The 20,320-nt window shown below is 31.7% G+C and overlaps 4 protein-coding genes and 1 long non-coding RNA gene across 8 annotated transcripts; 2 read left to right on the plus strand and 3 right to left on the minus strand.

Moving 5' to 3' along the window:
- Positions 1-1,537: 1,537 nt before the first annotated feature.
- LOC111003835 (zinc finger protein 479) lies at positions 1,538-10,209 on the minus strand. Its single transcript, XM_022274557.2, has 14 exons — positions 10,056-10,209; positions 9,642-9,951; positions 9,377-9,441; positions 9,206-9,305; positions 8,975-9,129; positions 8,311-8,534; positions 7,613-7,799; positions 7,056-7,206; positions 6,313-6,401; positions 6,160-6,240; positions 5,675-6,094; positions 4,616-4,707; positions 4,271-4,361; positions 1,538-3,335 (listed from the first exon to the last, which is right to left on the minus strand). Exons 2-14 carry the CDS (start codon positions 9,904-9,906, stop codon positions 3,261-3,263), a joined length of 1,995 nt encoding a protein of 664 aa, XP_022130249.2. The 5' UTR covers positions 9,907-9,951; positions 10,056-10,209; the 3' UTR covers positions 1,538-3,260.
- A 481-nt stretch (positions 10,210-10,690) lies between these two features.
- Positions 10,691-13,567, plus strand: LOC111003832. Of its 3 annotated transcripts, none has more exons than XM_022274550.2 (5): positions 10,691-10,989; positions 11,145-11,324; positions 11,414-11,732; positions 12,258-12,522; positions 13,105-13,567. In XM_022274550.2, exons 1-5 carry the CDS (start codon positions 10,882-10,884, stop codon positions 13,409-13,411), a joined length of 1,179 nt encoding a protein of 392 aa, XP_022130242.1. In that variant the 5' UTR covers positions 10,691-10,881; the 3' UTR covers positions 13,412-13,567. The 3 variants fall into 3 exon arrangements, with proteins under 3 accessions (XP_022130242.1, XP_022130241.1, XP_022130243.1); XM_022274549.2 differs by having other exon boundaries at positions 10,741-10,989; positions 11,405-11,732; XM_022274551.2 differs by having other exon boundaries at positions 10,852-10,989; positions 11,155-11,324; positions 11,405-11,732.
- A 765-nt stretch (positions 13,568-14,332) lies between these two features.
- Positions 14,333-15,648, plus strand: LOC111003834. Its single transcript, XM_022274555.2, has 2 exons — positions 14,333-14,740; positions 15,183-15,648. The coding sequence occupies exons 1-2, from the start codon at positions 14,689-14,691 to the stop codon at positions 15,572-15,574; spliced, it is 444 nt and encodes a 147-aa protein (XP_022130247.1). The 5' UTR covers positions 14,333-14,688; the 3' UTR covers positions 15,575-15,648.
- LOC111003833 (low molecular weight phosphotyrosine protein phosphatase) lies at positions 15,494-17,227 on the minus strand. 2 transcript variants are annotated; one of them, XM_022274554.2, is made up of 5 exons: positions 17,209-17,227; positions 16,633-16,743; positions 16,375-16,562; positions 15,807-15,968; positions 15,494-15,736 (listed from the first exon to the last, which is right to left on the minus strand). In XM_022274554.2, exons 2-5 carry the CDS (start codon positions 16,670-16,672, stop codon positions 15,641-15,643), a joined length of 486 nt encoding a protein of 161 aa, XP_022130246.2. In that variant the 5' UTR covers positions 16,673-16,743; positions 17,209-17,227; the 3' UTR covers positions 15,494-15,640. The 2 variants fall into 2 exon arrangements, with proteins under 2 accessions (XP_022130246.2, XP_022130245.2); XM_022274553.2 differs by lacking the exon at positions 17,209-17,227 and having other exon boundaries at positions 16,633-16,826.
- Positions 17,228-18,207: 980 nt separating this feature from the next.
- On the minus strand, positions 18,208-18,691 carry LOC123689412. The gene is made up of 2 exons (XR_006750387.1): positions 18,420-18,691; positions 18,208-18,302 (listed from the first exon to the last, which is right to left on the minus strand). It is a non-coding gene; the product is annotated as an uncharacterized LOC123689412 (long non-coding RNA).
- Between the last annotated feature and the right edge of the window lie 1,629 nt (positions 18,692-20,320).

Raw genomic sequence — 20,320 nt, forward strand, 5'->3', positions numbered from 1 at the left:
TTCCAAAAATATATATTTTCTTATGTTCTAATGTAATGTAACGTAGCTAAGTATTAATTACAGTATAACATCGATTGCGAGAAATTACCAACGTTTAAAGTTACCTTTGTACCTAGAAGACTAGTAGGTCCATCCATTGGTAAAAACTCTTATTAATTGACGTAATTAAAATGTGTCCTGTACAAAATACGACGCTTATAGAAAATTTACTATCAATGATCACGACACAGATTCTTCTAATTTACAATGTATCTAACATAAAAGTAAAAAAAAAGGCTATAAAAATCATTCATTCGACAGCCATAGGTAAAAAATTACCTCATCAGTCTCAATACTGCACGTTTTCACCTAACGTTATATTGCACTTAAGGTAAATTATTCCGTAAACCAGCAAAACTTAGACTTAAAACATTGTACATACTTTCACACATTTAGGGTCTGTTTCACAATGTATGGATATAGTACCAAATAGCTATGCAACACATAAATTATTCGAAACATAAAAGTTCCGAATAAGAAACTTCGCGCTATCTGACAGTCGTGAAACGCAAAAATACTGTTTATCCTACCAATAAGTAATAAATAGCTTATTTGGAACTTATCCGGACATTGTGAAACAGACCCTTACAATGTTTAAATTACAGAGATCGGTTATTGGCTTAATTACGGCTTCATTACCATCAAAATATTTATTGAGCAAAGCATCTCCTTATTAAAATCCTATACTATACATGTTAACCATCTTAGAGTTAGCTGAAGTTAGTCACAAGTGAAGTTTAATACCACCAATGTACCCTGAATTTAATTTAATCATTATTACGAATATACCAGCCATAATTGTGTCAGACATTCCTCCATATTGGGCCAATTATTGTTAAATTCACTAATCACCAAACTGAAATACTTTTACGTATTTCATCCGGTATGGAAATTATTAAATTTACGGTATTGTGGTTATGATTAATTATGAGTTGTGTGTCCTTATTACCCGTTATCAAACGGTTGATAAGGAAAACCAACTACCTCGAAAATAGATATTTCGGAAAAAAATATTTGAATAAATAATAAAATCCTCTAATATTGCACGCCAAATTTTTAAATATAATTTTGCACCAAATTTAGTTAATAATTCAACACTTATCTAGAGTTTCGCTGGTCCAAATATGGCAAAGAATTAAGCCTTAAGCTGAGATTTCAAATCAGGTGCCTCGACTCTCCTAATTTGATTGAAAATTTAACATTTATAACAAACTAGCTGACCTGGCAAACGTCGTCTTGCCAAACTACTACCTTTAACTCAGCGCCATCTGTTAGAATTGTATCAAATAATAAACAAATGTTAATGTTATCGTAATTTTAGTAAGGATGCCTATTTTTTTGAAAATGAAATATAGCCTATGTCACTCAGGAATGATGTAGCTTTCCAACAGTGAAAGAATTTTTCAAATCTGCCAAGTAGTTTCGGAGCCTATTCAATTCATACAAACAAACAAACAAAAAATCAAACCTTTCCTCTTTATAATATTAGTATAGATAAAAAAAAAATTTATAAATTTTCCTAGCGTTGAAAACAAGAAACGGCTCCAAGTTTAAATGCGAGCAAGTTTTTCAACTGTCCAAATCTTTGATGTTTAAATGGCGTCTGTACTTTATCTCTAAATCTGGCCTTGGTTATCTTATCCCTTCATTTCCTTCCTCGTACTTTACACATCTAGGTAACATCTTCAATTTTCTTAAAAAACACCCTTCTAAGCTTTTGTAAGATTAATTAACTAATATACTACCTTCAATGATAACAAAAAAAGAGTTTTAAAACAAAAGAGAATCTTAGGATCTAAGCACGTGCAGGAAATTGCGAAATGTAATATTGTTGAGAAACAATGGACCCGTTGCAGTCTCAAGTTGTGAATGTTTTTGAATAAAAACCAAGACAAAGAAAAATTCGTCTGCACCAATATCGTGAATAACAGAGGTCCTATGAACAACTTATTACTTCCGTCGGCTTGATAAAAAATTATCTGTGATGTTAAAAATGACTATATGTTTGACGCTGTAATTTACCCCAAAACAAATACTAAATCCTTTAATCTTATAAAATCGATCTTCTTATATGACACAAAAACATCAAGGATAACTAGACAATTTAAATTAAGGTAATAAATATAATATATCAAAAAAATAATGACGAGTTCGGGCACAAAAACAATTGGAAAACACGTGATTTCACAAACAGAAAATCTTCTGTCCAGAAAATTAATTAATGTAAATATATGCCAAACGATGTGTAATGGTTATCCAATAAAGCTTACAAGGGCTCCTTAACAATTCAAATAATCCTCATGAGATCTTACTTCTTTAAATCTTTCTGTTCGTAGCTAAACGTATCATAAAACTTTCCTCACACAAAACTATGACATTTTGAGCACCTTTTTAGTACTAAGAATATACATTTTGGCCCCAACGGACCATCATCAGTTCATTCATCATCAAAAATATGGTAATATCTGGTTTATACTGCGGAGGTGCAGAGCGATAGAGACGCAATACCAGTACCCATACATCGTAATTCACAATAACCATTCCTATGATTGCAATATTGAACTTAATAATTCGCATTCAAGAACCTCCGATCCGAACTTTTTTGGGGTCTACAATAATTATAATCAGACAAGGATTTGCATGTTTAGTTAACTTAGCACAGTCGGCGCAGTGTCCATAAGAAAATAATAATTTTAAGTTATAAATAGATAGAAAGATAGGCCTTTTCAACGCCCGTCTTTATATGTTACTCTTAATAATTTTTACAAATTCCTAACGGTATTCAATTAAAAAATGCGCCATCTGTATACTAACTATCGGCATCTGTTTCTAATTGTTGTAAAAACCCCAGACAAATACAATGTTGATTTTGAATTTTACGAAATTTTAACTTCACTTGAAAGAGTAAGGTCATTGCAATCGGAACGTGAGACAGCGAATATTATTTACACAAATGTATTTGGAGGTAAAGTCGATATGGGAATTACAAGTTCGGCCAATTACTGCAAGATTGGTCTGTCCCTGATCTCAGATAGTAGCGACCTCTCTCGAAATAACACCCTTATTAAATATTAATATAAAGAAATGTTCACTATCTGGCATCTCTATCGCATCCTGAAACTCAATGAACAAAAAAAGTATAGGTTTGAAAAATCTAGTTTTACCTTTCATACATTTACACTAACTCTTAATAATAGATACGAATTTTATTAGAAAAACTCTCATGTGAGATCTTCACCACTTAAAAGAAAAACTCTGAAAGACGACTCGTCCACTGCATCTGTATATAGCTCCTCCTGTATCAATTTTTAAAAAATTAATAAAATAATAACAGCCGCGTATACTCCACAATCATATTTTGTAATTCGTGTAGATATTCATGTGGCCCATTCACAAGTCCCCCTTTTTTCAATTCAACAAAGAAAAGCGGACATATTTTGTCGACGGCAGTTAACACACAAAGTTTTTCACACAAAAAATTTAAAACTCAGAAGAAACATTCTTTGACAATGCTAGGACATAACTACTAGTTTATGCATAATGAGGGTTAAAACGCAAATTAAATAGAATCACATAGGCGCAAAGATAATCTAAAAAATTATGCCTCGAATAAAAAAAAAATAAATTTGGTGGAATTGACCTTTATAGGAAGTAAGACATTCCTAATTCAAACATTTTTACATGAGTAAATCATTTTTACCCTTTTTTTTCGATTCAAGAATCTTCTAGAAACTTTAAGCTTATTAATTAGCAAGAAAAATAGTAGAAGTATTTAATCGTACTACATGTACCACCACTCCAGACCAGTGATTCCCAAAGTGGTCTATATCGACCCCTAGGGGTCTATGACAACCTGCAAGGGGTAGACCCGTTGCAGGTTGTATAGACCCTGATAGACTTCATCGAAAAAAAAAATTGGGGGCCCATGAAATAAAAATGGGGGTCCAAGATAGTGGATCTCAACACATACACCGATAGTACCTATTTACTTATCATACTATCTTATAATATCAAAACATATAAATTACTTATAATATTAACACTTAACTTCACTACAGTTAGAAATTTACAGGAAATCAATATCAGGTAAATAGGGGGTCTAGCCAACACGGAAAAACATGGCAATACGACACAAAAAGTTTGGGAAACTCTGCTCTAGACGTTGATATACGTCATAGTTGAAATAGTCCAATCAATAGGAGAAAAGAACCAAATTAAGTTGATCACTGACCTGCGCAAGATGCACGGAGGGTGCGTCCAACATGAGTTCCGAATCCAGAACACGCTCAGACACACTTGCACGTACCGCACTGCACATCTGTCTGCAACACGAAAGGTCAATCAATAAATAGCAAAAGACAAAGATTTAAAATCCAAATAATTAGAATACTGTCTACTATGAATAGCAATTCGGAGAGATTTTCAATACATAATTATTAAATCTTTCAATTCAATTTCAATTCAATTTCAATTCAATTTCAATTCAATTTCAAATCAATTTCAATTCAATTTCAATTCTTTTTTCAATCGCAACAAAATTGTTACCATCTTGCAATTTTGGTGAATATTGACTTACTCGCTATCATCATTGTGGAAGACACTGCCGTGAAGGAAAAGATCGCTTCGCACAGTGAACACATTACTTTCTGATCCTTCTAACTGCTCTACCTATAAATACATATATTCTAGTTAACTTTGCTAAAACAATATTTATATAAATTCTATTGAAGCATATTATCATGTCAAAACCGTTTACGACATCGTTTAGAACATATCGGTTATATTGACCAAAATCAAAAGTTCCAATTCTCAATTCTATTGCCCAAACCCAATAACCTATCTCAACCCATTTTTGACCATATGAGATAGACACCTTAATCTTTAAATATTGATAAAAGTGTGCAAATAACCAATCGACGGATTGTAATAGCCATCTGTAGATACAAGCTATCCACGGTAGGTCGGATCGATGTATATGGATATACCTTTGTATGAAAATGACTGTTCAACTGTGCACTTTCCAATATTAAAATGTTAACTTACACCAGTTTTTAAAATAATAAAAAAACTATTCGATATGTTTTAAACATACGACTTGTATATTTTAATATTATTTGTACGGTTTTATTTACATACTTTATTTGGTTTATATTCATTGTCAAACATGTGTGTAAAGAGCGAAGAGATTGCATTATATTCGTCGCCAAAAATGGGTTGTCTTCGGTTTTGGTTATTAGTTAGGGTTTGGTTATTGGGATGCAGATAGGAGATCCATCGACCGTCACGGTCTGATCACAGATTGAAAAAATTCTAAGATTGTGGATTATATATTGGGTTCGGGCGTTAAAAACAACGTAAAAAGCTGTTACTACGATCGGTTTTTACGACCAAATATCCCTATCAATACTTTTTTCCACCAATTCATATACATATAAGCCCGCCATCTCTTATGTTTATATAAAAGAAGAGCTCTACTAGCATAATAGGCTTGAGCGTGGGTCTCTTATCCCTAAGCTCATAGTTTCAAACCGCGGCATACGTGGAGGCATCCATCTTTTCTTTCAATGTGCTTATTTACTTATACGTTAAAGGCAAACATCGTGAGTAAACCACGTTTCATTTCGGCTATAAATACCTGAACATCATCTTCTAGGACATAATCATCGGAATTGTAGTCCGCCTTCTGCAGAGGCCACGTGCAATGCGTACGCGCCGCATGATCATCCCTTGCTTCCTCCCCAGTAATTACTAAATCATCAGGACCGGTCGTCAATACGAAATCTCTTTCTCCTTCAAAATGCGATGTAATCACCAAGTCCCCCTCTTCTCTGGTCTGAATCACCAAATCTTCAGTTGTTATCACAAACTCTTTGTCTCCGTGACTGATCACCAGATCCTTCCCTTCCTCCGGGAACGCCACAAAGTCTTCACAACTTCCAGGACCCAAGAGTGAATCCTTTACATCCCCAGACTTTGGTAGATCGTCATCATTCATGTCGGGTACCGCAACAGACTGTTGGTCCAGCAATTTTTGATTTCCTTCCCAAAGTTCAACCTGAAATTAATAAATGGTTTAATAGAGGCCACAGATTCCATCTTAGATTAATGAATTGGACTCACCATGAATTTTTGTCCAGTTTTTTTTAGACGCTCGGGGTCACTTTCAACATTACATGTATTTTGTTTTCTTTTCACTTTGGTCTGAAATAATAATTTATTGACATTAATAGAAAAATCAAGGATAAACATCATGTCATGCTTTTGAATATATACCGTGGATTTATCAGACTTCTTAATTGGTTTCTGTTGCTTTGCGTTTATGTCACATGTGTTATTATCTTGCACTGCATTAGATGAGTCTTCTGAAATTAGAAAAGTTTTATATAAGAAAAACCATCTTATTGTTCTTGATAAATTTTATTAAATATCAGCAAAGACGATAGCAGACAAGTCCGGCTGCAAGGCAAATGTTGATCCACAATGTTTTGTGAGGGCTGGATGGTTCAAGCCCTCAAAAAAGATTGTAGTTTAGGAAAAAATAACAAAGCTAGTTAAGGAAGAAATCACAACGATATTTCCTTATTAGGTATGTTCAAATAAAAACATGTGTGTACTTGTGTACACGCATAAAAAGTTATTCTTCTTTGGCGTTAAAGAAAATAGGTATCAAATACATTGAAAGTTTTATTATAATTTATGACGCATTATCTAATAATATAAAGTTTATTTAAATATCACATAACAAATATCTTTTCGTAATTAAAGAAATTGATATTTTTTTATTTTAAAATATTGACTATGCTAACTTCATGGTGTCGGGGTGGGTAGTTTTTTTGTGACGCGCGCATCGTGCACTAGTTCGCAACGTACACAATAACATTAAAGCCATCTTGTAATATTACAGTGTTAAATGTTTAATAAATATTATAAGTCAACGATTATCAGTTCAACTTTTTTAAGGTATACCTTACATAAATAAAACGAAATAATTTATTTTAAAAATTATTAGTGTTTACCTAAAGTGTGATGCCTAGCTTCGTGGTCGCGCAAGTGTTCGCGTCGCAGAAACGCTCGGCCGCATTGCACGCATGTATGACGTCGGTCGCCTGTATGACGCCGCGAGTGACGCAGTAGCTTGCTCGCAGTTCGAAACGACCAGTCGCAATTCTACCAAACGAAAATAATAAAGTACAACTAAAACCTCAGCTAGGAAGATAATTTTTAATGTAATTTGCAGCTTGTAAGAGCAAAGTGCTACAAGTGCGAAAGACAATATCAAATCTTAACTATGCTGTACCAACCGTAAACTTTTTTTGCGTATCTGAGCATACGAACCGCTACAGAGAGAGCGTCGTTGTGCTTCTTCATAAAAGTACTACAAATATAGAAATATACTTACACATAATTTTCAAAATGATTATTTACAAAGTACAGTGAAAGTAACCACAATACAAGAAATAACAATTGAAGGCATAATGTTTATGGTTTTTAGACGTGAAGCCTGAATGTCCAGACGTAACAGAATCATTCGCTCATAAATGATAGCAATTATATGAAACTAATGCAAACAAACCGGATAAGTGCAATGGTAGGGTTTGGCTCCAGTGTGCGCTCGGCTGTGTTCTCGCAGGCGACAAGCGTGTCGGAACACACGCCCACACTCGGGCCAAGGGCACGCAAAAGACGCACGCTCAACGTGCGAACGCTTGTGCGCACGTAGGCCAGATGCCCAAAAGAAACGACGCTCGCAAACGTCACATCTATCATGAAAAAAAAAACTATCTTTACTATAGTTAAAATCATGATTAATGTAATTGTTACAAATGAATACAAGTTCCTTGTTACTACTACGCTTACAAGGGACATAAATTTTATAGGTATCATCGTAAGCCTAGAGGTGTCACTATGTATAATGATTTATTTTTTATTTTATTTATTTATTTTTACGTTTAGGTACAAAAACAGAAAACAGATTGATTACATACATATTAGTTATTACACACTAAACAACATTTGAAAATCTGATATCCAATTATATCTGTAGTGCATCCTGCTGTCTCTGTAAAAAATCTACATGTGTTAAGTGTTCTGTATGTTTTATATCTTTACTCCTAGGATCAAAAGAAAAGCTTTACTATACATTTTCATTTTTCATTCTGAATGGTGCTTAATATTCCTGCCATAAGCAATACTTGGTTGAACCACAGCATAACTTAAGGTCAAAAATATTTTTATACATATTATACATTTACTTTTATAAGTACAACTTACTTAAATGCTGCATCATCTACTGAGTGGTCTTCATTTATATGTTTAATAAGCTCTTCTTTAACTAAAAATACTTTGTGACAGGTCACTTCTAATTTACTTGAATTCTTAACAGGACATTCAAAAACACTTGGTCGTGCAATCCTGCATACTTTATTATGAGTATTCTTATGTTTTAATAATTTTTCTTCACTTAAAAATACCTTTCCACAATCTCCCACATCACACTGAAATAAATTCGAGTTCATTCAGGTCTTAGCAAATTATTTAACTAAATGATTAGCTTTCTACATAAATAATATTTGAAATAAATGACTGATGATTGTCACCATAATATTTCTATATATTATTTTACATCATTTACTTGTTAAATGTTTAGGCATTAACTAATTACATTAATTCTACAATAGAATCAGTATTATATTTAATTTAATAAGAGAATAAATAAAAAAACTTGCCCTAAATGCCAAATACTTTTTCTAGTGAAGGCTTTTAGATACTAGGCTGTTTTCTCGGCAGCCCATACAACATTCAGCGCCATAAATATAAGACTATGTCTGGTGGTATGCAATATAAAACCAACTCTCTACTACTACTTCTACCTTTTAAGACAGAGAAATAAGTTACATTAGATCTGTTCAAATTATGAAGTTTATGTTATCCATACCTTGTATTTAGTTCTACTTTGGGAAATGCCATCAATAGAAAACCTCACAAGTTCATTATCTGAATGGACTGTTTCTGTTCTTTCATTGAATGTGTGTGGAATAAAGGAGTTGAAATTTATCTTCTCTGAAGAACACAATTCTTTCAAATGCCTACCTAAAATAAAATGTAATCTCTACACTATGGATACTTGACTATGAATAACTTTAATTTAATTTGAAAGAATACTTACAGTTTCCAGAAATAAATGGGTTTGAATCATCAATAAATGCAAAGCAGACTTTATCATGTGAGCCAACGGCATTCTGTTTATTTTTCTTAAAGGGTTTATTCTAAAAACAGAATTTTAGTAAAGAATATATATGCATATATGCTTAAATATGCTTAAAACTAAACTCTTTACCTGCTCTTCAGAATGTCTAATCAGAAAAGAGTCAACATTCAACGAAGGCTGAACATCTGTTATATCTAGAATATGAAAAAACAAATATTAAAATGAGAAGTCCTATTTATTTAGATAGAGCAAATATAAAGCTTAAATCAAAATTAGCACATTGGATATAAAAGTTAGTGAAAGATATCTGTTTAACTCTAAAAAAATCCAAAAGATACAAATAATAAAGCTGTCAAATTAGTATTAATCAATTAGTTAATTAAAAAAGGCATACCTGAATGTATAGGAATCAAACAAGTTTGTTTAGGTTCAACTTCTGAGAGATCAAGGCTCTCATTGACTTCACTCAGGGTTTTCATTTTGTGGTCTTTTTTTGACCCATTTTTTGGGACAGTTTCTACCAATAAACTTGCGTCTATAGGCTTTTCTCTAATTAGGTCAAGGTCCTTGTTGATTGATTTAAAAGTCTTGGGGTTTCTACGTAATATGTTTGGCTTTTGTAATCTTTTCTTTTTACTTTTATCTTGACACAGAAACATTATATCTTCATATGGCCAACGAAGAGTAATAAATGTACACTGAAACTACATTTAATATGCTACATTTAATTTATGTATTAATGCGACTAATACAAAAATTAGGTATACAAAATTTTTGTTATCATTCGTTTTTGACATATCATTTTTACCGTCTTTCTGTATCATTTAACACAATTTACAACAATTTATCGTGATCTATAAGATTCACTACCGACTAAATAAATGGTTTTCCCTCGTGATATAAAAATTTCGATATAATATAAAATATTCAACACACAAATATTACAATTAAAAAAAATACATTTACAATTGAACTACAGATAACAAGCAGTGGTTTTATTAATATTTTTATTTGCAATGACGTCCAATATAGTTTCTACAGACTATAAAATTTGAAATTTATACATTTTTTTTTCCATAAGCCACATACAGTTATTTGAAATTAAATTCGAAGTCAGGTCTCAGATTCGACTCCTGAACTAAAAAAACAATAAATCATCCATAAAATGCGAATGTAAAGGTTTTTTCAAAATGTTTGAAATTTTGTTACAAATTCTTCATTCACGTTTAGATTTCAAAATTGACTTGTCAACGTTTTTTCAAAAATTGACAATGATAAAGTATTTTGTCGAATTGATCTTATAATTATATTATTATTCTTATAAACATTATTTATGTCAGTAAGTAATAGTTAAGTTAGTAATATCACTTTTTGAATAAATATATATATATATACATATATATACTGTCCCTTATGTTCAGGCCAGGAGTTATTACTTATGCCTATGGACTTGTTTCCGGCGAATAAATGAAAAAAAAAAGTTAATAGTTATAAAGTTATTACCTATACCTAAAATAGGTAAATAGGTTATAGGTATGGAATAATTTAGGTTTTAACCTACAACTTTTATGATCTTTAATCTTGCGATTAATTTAAAACTTATAAGATAAATTATATCTAAGAGTAAGAATAGTATGGATTTAACTGTTTTCAATGATGTGGATGAAACAGATATATCATGCAGAGATAAAATTAAGCTTCTATTACATGAATTAAAAGTGCAAGATGAGGAGTATATGGAGGTAAATATAATTAATTCTGTAATAATAAAAATTTAAAAAATCAACGACTGGATTTTTTGGTGTTTACCTGACAAAAATCAGTCAGACAAAAATCCTGTCAGGTAAACTCAATATAAATTGTGTATCAGTTAATAAATATATGTTTTATTACATAGTTACTTGTAGAATTGAAAGAAAAAATGATAATATACTGGTATCAACCTTGGTATCAAAGGACTGGTTGGCTAACAAAAAAAATTGAGCAAAATGAAAATGAACATGAAAAATTTCGGACTGATAAATTTACCTTAACTGAATGTGAGCGTGTGCATAAAAATTGGTTAAAATTCGTGAAGGTTAGTTTTATTAGTCCAGTATTATTAATATGAAATATGAGTCAACTTTTCAATATTAATAAAGTAAAATTTAAATTAAGAAATTCCAGGTACCTGATCAACCAATGAAGTTAGCAAGATGGAAAAGTAAAGGAAAAAGTAAAATAAGTAAATTTGGACCAGAGGAGTATGTAAGACGTTATATAATTTCCTATCTTGCTAGAGGTCTAGAAAGAAATCTCCACCAGGTATTTCAACACTTTCATGTATGCTATGGTACACTTAATAAGGGACCTTATACACAACTTGAAACAAAAGTAATACAACTCTGTTACTACCACTTTCCTGAAGATGCTGTACAGTACGCTTCTCGATTATTATGTAGAGAAACTAGAGGAGTTCAGATGAAGATACATATGGATTTTAAAGGTATATTTTAAACCTTTTCCTGAATAATACTATAATCAGAAAATTGTAGGGTTTCATAGTTTGCATATTAATTAATTAGATATTATGCTTTTGGTGGTATTGCAAGGTCCAATTTAACTTTATTGGCTAACAGAGCATATTTATGCTCTGTTATCCAATAAGTGCATATGAATGAAAACTGGTGCAAAAATAGGTAAAATTATCTGCCATTCACAGCTTCTATTTTCTGCACTGTTGTAAAGTAATATTTTATAATATTAAAAAATAATGCATTATTTACAACATAACACAATATTATTCCTTATCCAAATAAAACCAACTTTGATTAGAATTGCCCTGAACAGTGCTATAGTAGTAGGTAACTTTAGCGCAAATAATATATACTTTTGACTGGTTTAATTGTTAACATAATATTATTGTAATCAGTGTATTCACAGGTTCTTTTGTTTGTTTAACAGTAAAGATTTTTATTACGCAACAAAAAAATAGTGTTATCTTTAATGTCTGCACATTTAAAATTTTCAGATAATCTTAAAAAGAAAAGACCTAAAGTAAGATGGACCTTGGACAGTGCAACAAAATTTTTAAAATTAATCATGAAATTTACTGGTCTTCGTCTTGAAGAACTAAAGTATAAAAAAATTGACAGATCTATTTGGGTAAAGATGGAAGATGAGATGGATAAAGATGCTAAAACATTAAATTTTTTCTGGTATTATTATTTGCATGTTCAAATATTCGTAAAGTTAGACCTAAAACTGAAGAAAATCAAAAAGAAAATCATAAAAGTGTAAGTAGCTTCTTAACTATATTTTATGGAAACAATAACATTGTTTTTAAATAGTGTTGAAATAACCACTTTAGTTCAAATTTATGTGTGTTTGTTAATTTGTGTTTACACTACTGTAAATATATTATGTCTCAGTGCTTCACTTAGAACAGTAAAGTTCACACTTTTATTATTTTACCTCTAAGAGGATTTGATGTCCGTCCTTTATATATTAAAATTTTCATAATTTTATATTTCAATAGAAATTGTGAGCTGTACATGTTTATCTAAATATAATATTTAAACCTGGGTAGCAAAAATCTACCATAAATGCATAGTAAAGTAAATATAAAAAGATTTTATAGATCTGAAGAGTTTGTATAGATTAGTTAGATTAGTTTTAGAGCACAAGTAGCTTTATTTTTTTATATATATATTATGGCCCGCACAGTTTGTGCATTATGGCCCAGGGTCAAAACAGGAAAACAGGTAAAAAAATAAAATTATCAGATGGAACGGAATTAAGGAATGGAAAGCACAAGCAGCTTCTGTATTATGTACAGAATAAATTATGTTACCTAATATCTTTAAAAATTCTTTCAGAATCAAATCATATCCATATCGAGTTTGGACAGATATCAATTGGAAAGATTTAGTCCAACATTTTCCTGATGGTGTAACATCTGGGTTTTTGTATAATATTTTTGTCCATTCTGCGATACATTATAAAAATTATTTAAAAGCACCACTTCATGAAGTTCTTGATTTTGTAAGGGAGAAGATTAAAACTTCTAATAAACGCCTTAAAACATTAACTTTAAACAATGATGGAATGTTAGAAGTTGTTTGTTACAATAATTCAAAACACAAGGAAATTAAAGAAGAGAAATATTATAAGAACTTTTATTGATACTTTAATCATCTTATAGTAATAATGTAATGTCTAATGAATTTCCTTTAGGAAAGTAACAAAAACACCCTGTATACAATTTTTGTCCCAGAAAGAATGGATAATCCTTGAACCCCGCACGGAACAGCTGTCCAGCGCTCAGAAAAAAAAATTTTTTTTTTTAGAAAAACACGTTATTTTTATTCTGCATTCCGAATAACATCTGTGGACTCTTGTGAATACAGGGTTATCTGAACGACGCGCATTAGGATAGCAGCACTTGCGTTGCTCCTGCACTCACTTTTTTTATTATTTTTTTCTGAGCGCTGGAGCTGTTCCGTGCGGGTTTCAAGTATTATCCATTCTTTCTGGGACACCCTGTACATAATTCTAATATTATTCTTTTACTTTTGGTGTGTAATATTCAGAAATGCGACTTGTATAGAGTTCATTATCCACTTTTTTTATTTACTTCATTCTGTCTACTCAGCTACTTGTCATTTAAGAACTATAGCATAGAAACCACACTAAAACGCAAACAGGCTGAAAAGATATTTAATTCTTTATTTTCTAAGTTCACCTGTGTTTACGGATACAATGAAATGTTTTTTCCTGTATTTGGTTAGCAATAGTGTCATCCTTTGACAACATTTTTAATAGATAAAATATGGAGCAGATATATGTATTTAATACATGTATGTATTGATCTTTAATATTTAATAAGCTAGTAAAAAGCTAGGTATCTGTTAGTCAGAATAATATGGAATAAAAGATTAAGATTATTTTGCAGAATTGCCATAAAGCATACAACCACGTTTTCACTTTATTACTGTATTTTCTCTTATTTTATGCCCTTGCGTTTTTTTAAATATATTGACAATAGTTATAACTTGACAATTGACATGCCCTTACTTCTTGCGGTCCGGAATAAATGGTCAAAGATATTTAAATTATTGTATGTTCTTCTTCTGTGTATTTAACAAAATATTTTATACTATGTTATGATAGTCTATGTTAAACATTATCTTTGGCTGTTTTTTCCGTGTAGTGTTTATTTACATTTTGGACATTACTTTGCGAAAAAAACCTCGACCCGTCATCGATAAGTAACCAAAGTGCTTTAAGCTTGTTTTCTCAGGCCAAAGACAAAAAACTACGTACTGCTCCATACAATAACCACACAAAGATATATTTTTTTAATAAAAAATGTATTAAAAATAAATAAATACATACTTAACTAAAAGCAAGTTCCTTGATAAGGAGTTTCGATAATACACACCTGTACCAAGGAAGCCTAAATGAACTCCAAGAGAATAGAAGCCTTACTTGATAGTGATGATGAATATCCATGTAAGATTGTACAAATATTTCTAAATTCTTTATATATTATTATATAGGGTTCGTTATAATTTAAATTCATGTTCAAACTATTGTGTACTTGCAGTATCCTTCATAAAAATACTTTGACCTTAATTTAAATGTAGATTTCAGTTTTTTCATAAACTTAATTACAGAAACATATATCTAGAGTTAAAGTTTACAATTCAATACCTAACCTAACTTATTAAATTAGATTATAATTCGTTTTTTGGACAGTTATTTAAAATAAAATATTAATATACTAACCTAACCTAACCGAACCAGATAATAATTCGTTTTTTGGACGCTTAGATTCGTACATACTCAGTATTATCAAATTCAAGGTATTGAATTGTAAACCCAACCCTTTAATTTACCTCAAGAAATAGATATTTGCCTGATATTATAAATAGACATTATATTTTTTTTTCAGCTACATACCAAGAAGAACCGGAGCTTCCTGCATATCTAAATGATTACAGATTTGAACCTATAGTATTTAAATGGATAGAAAATTATGTATCTGTGTCACAGCAGAAAAGAAAATCCCTAAATTCAGATAATAATAGGAACGAATATATAACCACAGGGTATTTAAGCCAAAAAGATTTATTTTGCCTAAAAGCAGTAGCTAAAACTTCCAGTGATGATACATTTTTATGGTTGGTAGACTTCTTTGTACGCAAGGATATTCAGTCAAGATATGGAAGCAATCTTAAAAGTTGTCTTATTGTAAATTTTCCAGAAACACCAGAAATACCCATAAAAAAACAAACTGAAGAGCAAAAATTATGCAAGAAATATAAAATAGTTGTCAAAGTGTAAAATTATAATGCCAGGGAAATAGTTAACTGTATTATAAATGACCTAATGTTCAATTAAAGTTGATAATCACTGAACATTTCCTTTTTCTAATTGTTCTAAAAACCCATTTGAACATCTTACTGACTGCTGGTAACACTTTTCAAACCCGGCTGAGTCACTATCCTATAAATAAAAGAAATATTATAGTGTATGTTTGTAACCTAAACGTAATTGAATTATATATTAAACATACATAATATGGATCCCTTATAATTCTGTCACCTTCAGGATCATAATCTCCAAAGAGTAGAAGTTTAGCCCTGCAACCTCGAGGAGCTTTTGAGTTAAGAGATTTCATGTTCTCATCATCCATTCCAAAAATATAATCATACTTATTGAAATCTTCCTTTATCAACTGAAATAACATAAAATAATAGACACAAGAAAAAAACAACTAGCTATTCAGTTGCTTGCAAGTAGAGCAGTGTTGGCTTAGTGGTTTCAGTGTGCACCTCTCATACCTGAGGTCATAGTTTCGATCCCGGGCTGTGGACCAATACACTTTCTTTCTATGTGCGCATTATTATTTAACATTTGCTGAAATGAATGAAGGAAAACATTGAGAGGAAACCGACATGTCTTATACCCAAAAAGTCGACGACGTGTGTCCGGCACTGGAGGCTGATCACCTACTTGCCTATTAGATTTAAAAATGATCATGTAACAGATTCAGAAATCTGAGGCCAGGCCCTAAAGAGGTGGCGCTACAGCCACTGATTTATTATTTATTTTTTTCAGTTGCTTGAATTAGAATTATATACCTGTCTAGCATGGTTGTTGTAAGGTACATTGTGCTTCTTTAACGTATCTAAAGCTCTCCAATCGGGTGGATTTCCAACATGCCAACCACCAATAGCTGCACTATCAATTTCCCATTCACTCCCTTTATTTAACTCATTTACAGTTTTTTGGAACACACCTTCTGCTATGGGTGACCTACAGATATTGCCTGTAATAATATTACTAAGTAAATAAAATTAAAATAGCTATAAGTTATATATAATTGCCATTAAATTTACCTAGGCAAATGAATAGGGCTTTCTTTTTGTCTCCTGACATGTTTTCTTTAGAACTTGTTGCAATTTAAATCTACTTGACCTGTGTCGTGGAAATATAACCTGCACCTATGACTAATCTTTTAATTAAATAAATAAACCATTAAGTATTAACCAGCCATGAGCCAAATCTTATATGCAATCATGCAATGATTGCAATCAGTGTTGCCAAATGGTCTTGGTGATATAGTAGTAATACCAATTACCAAGTACCAAATCCTACAGAATGTTACCCCGAGAACCTACTTCAAATACCCCATACTACTTTAAATATATTGATTAAAAATACACAAATGTTTTTCTTGTACATTCGGTTTGAGGCTAATTTCAAATATGCATAAGAAATATATTCAAGTTGTATAAAACTTCGACATTGGACTATTATATTTTTTAAATATTTTAGTAATGGGTACGATTTTTATTTGTGGCTATATTTGAGTTAGTTGGTTGGGTTAGGTTAGAATAAATTTGTATAGAATCATCCCCTTTTTTAAGCAAAAAAATATTTTTTCTTGTATAAAGTACCATAAATAAACGTACCGTGTAAACCGTAAACGTAAGTACTAAAAAGTAAAAACCCCAACCTTGGGCAACTGGCACCACCTTGCCATGTTGCCAACTGGCAACTCTCGATTACGAAAACCTTGAAAGATTAAAAAAAAAAACGCTTCATAATATATTTTGTTTTGTATAGCGAGATGCTGTAAACAAAAAAAGTATTTAAATTCGAGTCTCTTAATATATTGATAAAAGTATTCTGGAATCTCATGACATACCAGTGTTCACAACCTGAAGCCAGGTAATTATCGTACCAGGGCCGAAAAATTATCGTACATTCATAAAAATTATCGTACAAGTCAGGAAAATGGATAAAATACTTTTAAAAATTATATAAAACGTGACAATAATATGTTGGAAATGATTTATTATTTAAATCTTGTAAATTTGTGTTTTTTTAAATTGAAAAAATAATAATTCAAATTAAATATTCGACGTATGGCAAGACCTGAGCGGGGAGTAGACGAGGGCACTTCGAGTGTGATGAACGTGCCAACATTTCGAATTTATGATTCGAATTGAACAACAGTAACAACCAATGAAAGGATTGCGCCATGAAGCAACGGCATGTGATCCTAATAAAACAATGAGGCAATAGATGGCACTAACACTAAAAAACTGTAATTATTATAGGGCTATCTCTGAAATCATCAAATTTTTCATGAGAACGGAAATTATCGTACAATCTGCGTACGATAGTCGAGTACCACCGTACATCGTACGTAGCTATGAAATTATCGTACATGTACGATAATTATCGTACGGTTGAGAACACTGTGACATACCAAAAATAAATAAATGAGATTTTCACATGACATTGTCAAGTGTCAGCCGTCAAATGATAGTAGAAAGTTACTTCAACAAATTTGTTGTTTTTGTGAAAATGTCGAAGAACTCCTATCTCAAGCGAGATTTTTTTAAATATTTATCGTAAATGAAAGAAAGAGTCTTTGATTTTAAAGCGCGTGGTAGAGAGGACCGGGTTAAACTTTCCAATATGACCCGTCGATTTTTGAGGTTTTTTTGATGGGAGATGGAAGAGGGGATGGAGAAATACCCCCTGTGTCATTCCCAACCTGCGGAAACCCATAGTTACGGAGATATTCATGTTTAAAATTTTAAGGCTAGAATGGTAACAATTTAGTAATGTGTCCCTGAATTTGATAATACTGATTATGTTAGTGTCTCTTTACCTTTAATGGAACACCTCCAAGTTATTTTTTCTGCCGGAGTTCCGTCTAAATATTAATAAAGATTATTTAAACCTGTATAATGTATAGAAATTCGTAAATAAATCGTACATTTTCCATTGCTTATTTTTTTTTATTTTCAATTTATCCCTAATGGGAAAGGCAAAGGACTTTAGCCATACAGATTCCATTAGTTATTAGAGACGTGACATTTTGCATCAAAATCGTTTTTTGAATTTGTCGATAGTTTTTTTTGAATAAAAACTTGAATTTTATTCAAATATAATATAAATATTAGTTTTAATATGATAAATATTAGTTTTTTATATGTTTATTGATGATTTCAGAAACAGTTCTTAGAAAAAAGAAATTCATATACTAACCTAACCTAACCGAACTAGATAATCATTCGGTTTATGAACGGCTCCGGCGCTACGGAAAACGCAGCCCCTCCACCCTTGCGTACCAAAGCACAGGCATTTCATGCCTGTGCTTTGTTACGGCGGGTGGGGGCTGCTCTTCCTCCGCGCCTCCGATTTTATATACACTCTAGGGGTAGGGCAGACAAGACCACGTGGATAGTGGGGTGCTCTGATTCGGTGTTGGGTACTTTTAGGTTATTAAATAAAATGTTATTAAAAAAAATATTCATATACTAACCTAACCTAACCGAACTAGATAATAATTCGGTTTTTGAACGGCTCCGATTATTTATATACGCTCTAGGGGTAGGACAGACAAGACCACCTGGATAGTGGGGTGCTCTGATTCGGTGTTGGGTACTTTTAGGTTATTAAATAAAATGTTATTAAAAAAAAATATTCATATACTAACCTAACCTAACCGAACTAGATAATAATTCGGTTTTTGAACGGCTCCGATTATTTATATACGCTCTAGGGGTAGGACAGACAAGACCACGTGGATAGTGGGGTGCTCTGATTCGGTGTTGGGTACTTTTAGGTTATTAAATAAAATGTTATTAAAAAAAATATTCATATACTAACCTAACCTAACCGAACTAGATAATAATTCGGGTTTTGAACGGCTCCGATTATTTATATACACTCTCGGGGTAGGACAGACAAGACCACGTGGATAGTGGGGTGCTTTGATTCGGTGTTGGGTACTTTTAGGTTATTAAATAAAATGTTATTAAAAAAAATATTCATATACTAACCTAACCTAACCGAACTAGATAATAATTCGGGTTTTGAACGGCTCCGATTATTTATATACACTCTAGGGGTAGGACAGACAAGACCACGTGGATAGTGGGGTGCTTTGATTCGGTGTTGGGTACTTTTAGGTTATTAAATAAAATGTTATTAAAAAAAATATTCATATACTAACCTAACCTAACCGAACTAGATAATAATTCGGGTTTTGAACGGCTCCGATTATTTATATACACTCTAGGGGTAGGACAGACAAGACCACGTGGATAGTGGGGTGCTTTGATTCGGTGTTGGGTACTTTTAGGTTATTAAATAAAATGTTATTAAAAAAAATATTCATATACTAACCCAACCTAACCGAACTAGATAATAATTAAGTTTTTTGATTACAAATAATTAATTTGATCATAAGTTACAAATAATCTATGGTCCATATTGGAAAGTTTAGTAGTATCGATACGTCAAATTTTTCGAACCCATCACTAATCGATACGTGAAATGGTTGATGTTTGACATCAGTTATTTGTCAAATTCATTGTGTTATGGCGTGTTATGGAATGATATTTGTCCATTTGTATGGAAAGTATAAATAAATATATCTCATGAACCGTAAGTTTCCGCAACTTAATACTTTACAAAACGCTTTCTTATGGTGAGTACTATCTACAAAAAAAATTTGAGCATTCAAATCGACGGGTCATATTGGAAAGTTTATCCGAGGACCGA

The sequence above is a fragment of the Pieris rapae genome, chromosome 1, assembly GCF_905147795.1.
Source record: "Pieris rapae chromosome 1, ilPieRapa1.1, whole genome shotgun sequence".
NCBI lineage: Eukaryota > Metazoa > Arthropoda > Insecta > Lepidoptera > Pieridae > Pieris > Pieris rapae.

Bases quoted from the DNA above. Each gene is read 5' to 3' on its own strand.
- LOC111003835 (XM_022274557.2), bottom strand. From the start codon at position 9,906: ATGTTTCTGTGTCAAGATAAAAGTAAAAAGAAAAGATTACAAAAGCCA. The intron at 6,095-6,159 runs GTGAGTCCAATT...TATTAATTTCAG, and splicing joins AAACTGGACAAAAATTCATG to GTTGAACTTTGGGAAGGAAA. The intron at 4,708-5,674 runs GTATTTATAGCC...ATGTATTTATAG, and splicing joins TCCTAGAAGATGATGTTCAG to GTAGAGCAGTTAGAAGGATC.
- LOC111003834 (XM_022274555.2), top strand. From the start codon at position 14,689: ATGAACTCCAAGAGAATAGAAGCCTTACTTGATAGTGATGATGAATAT. The intron at 14,741-15,182 runs GTAAGATTGTAC...TTTTTTTTTCAG, and splicing joins TAGTGATGATGAATATCCAT to CTACATACCAAGAAGAACCG.
- LOC111003832 (XM_022274549.2), top strand. From the start codon at position 10,882: ATGGATTTAACTGTTTTCAATGATGTGGATGAAACAGATATATCATGC. The intron at 11,325-11,404 runs GTTAGTTTTATT...ATTTAAATTAAG, and splicing joins ATTGGTTAAAATTCGTGAAG to AAATTCCAGGTACCTGATCA. The intron at 12,523-13,104 runs GTAAGTAGCTTC...AAATTCTTTCAG, and splicing joins AAAAAGAAAATCATAAAAGT to AATCAAATCATATCCATATC.
- LOC111003833 (XM_022274554.2), bottom strand. From the start codon at position 16,672: ATGTCAGGAGACAAAAAGAAAGCCCTATTCATTTGCCTAG. The intron at 15,969-16,374 runs GTATATAATTCT...ATGTTATTTCAG, and splicing joins ACAACAACCATGCTAGACAG to TTGATAAAGGAAGATTTCAA. The intron at 15,737-15,806 runs GTATGTTTAATA...TTTTATTTATAG, and splicing joins TTATAAGGGATCCATATTAT to GATAGTGACTCAGCCGGGTT.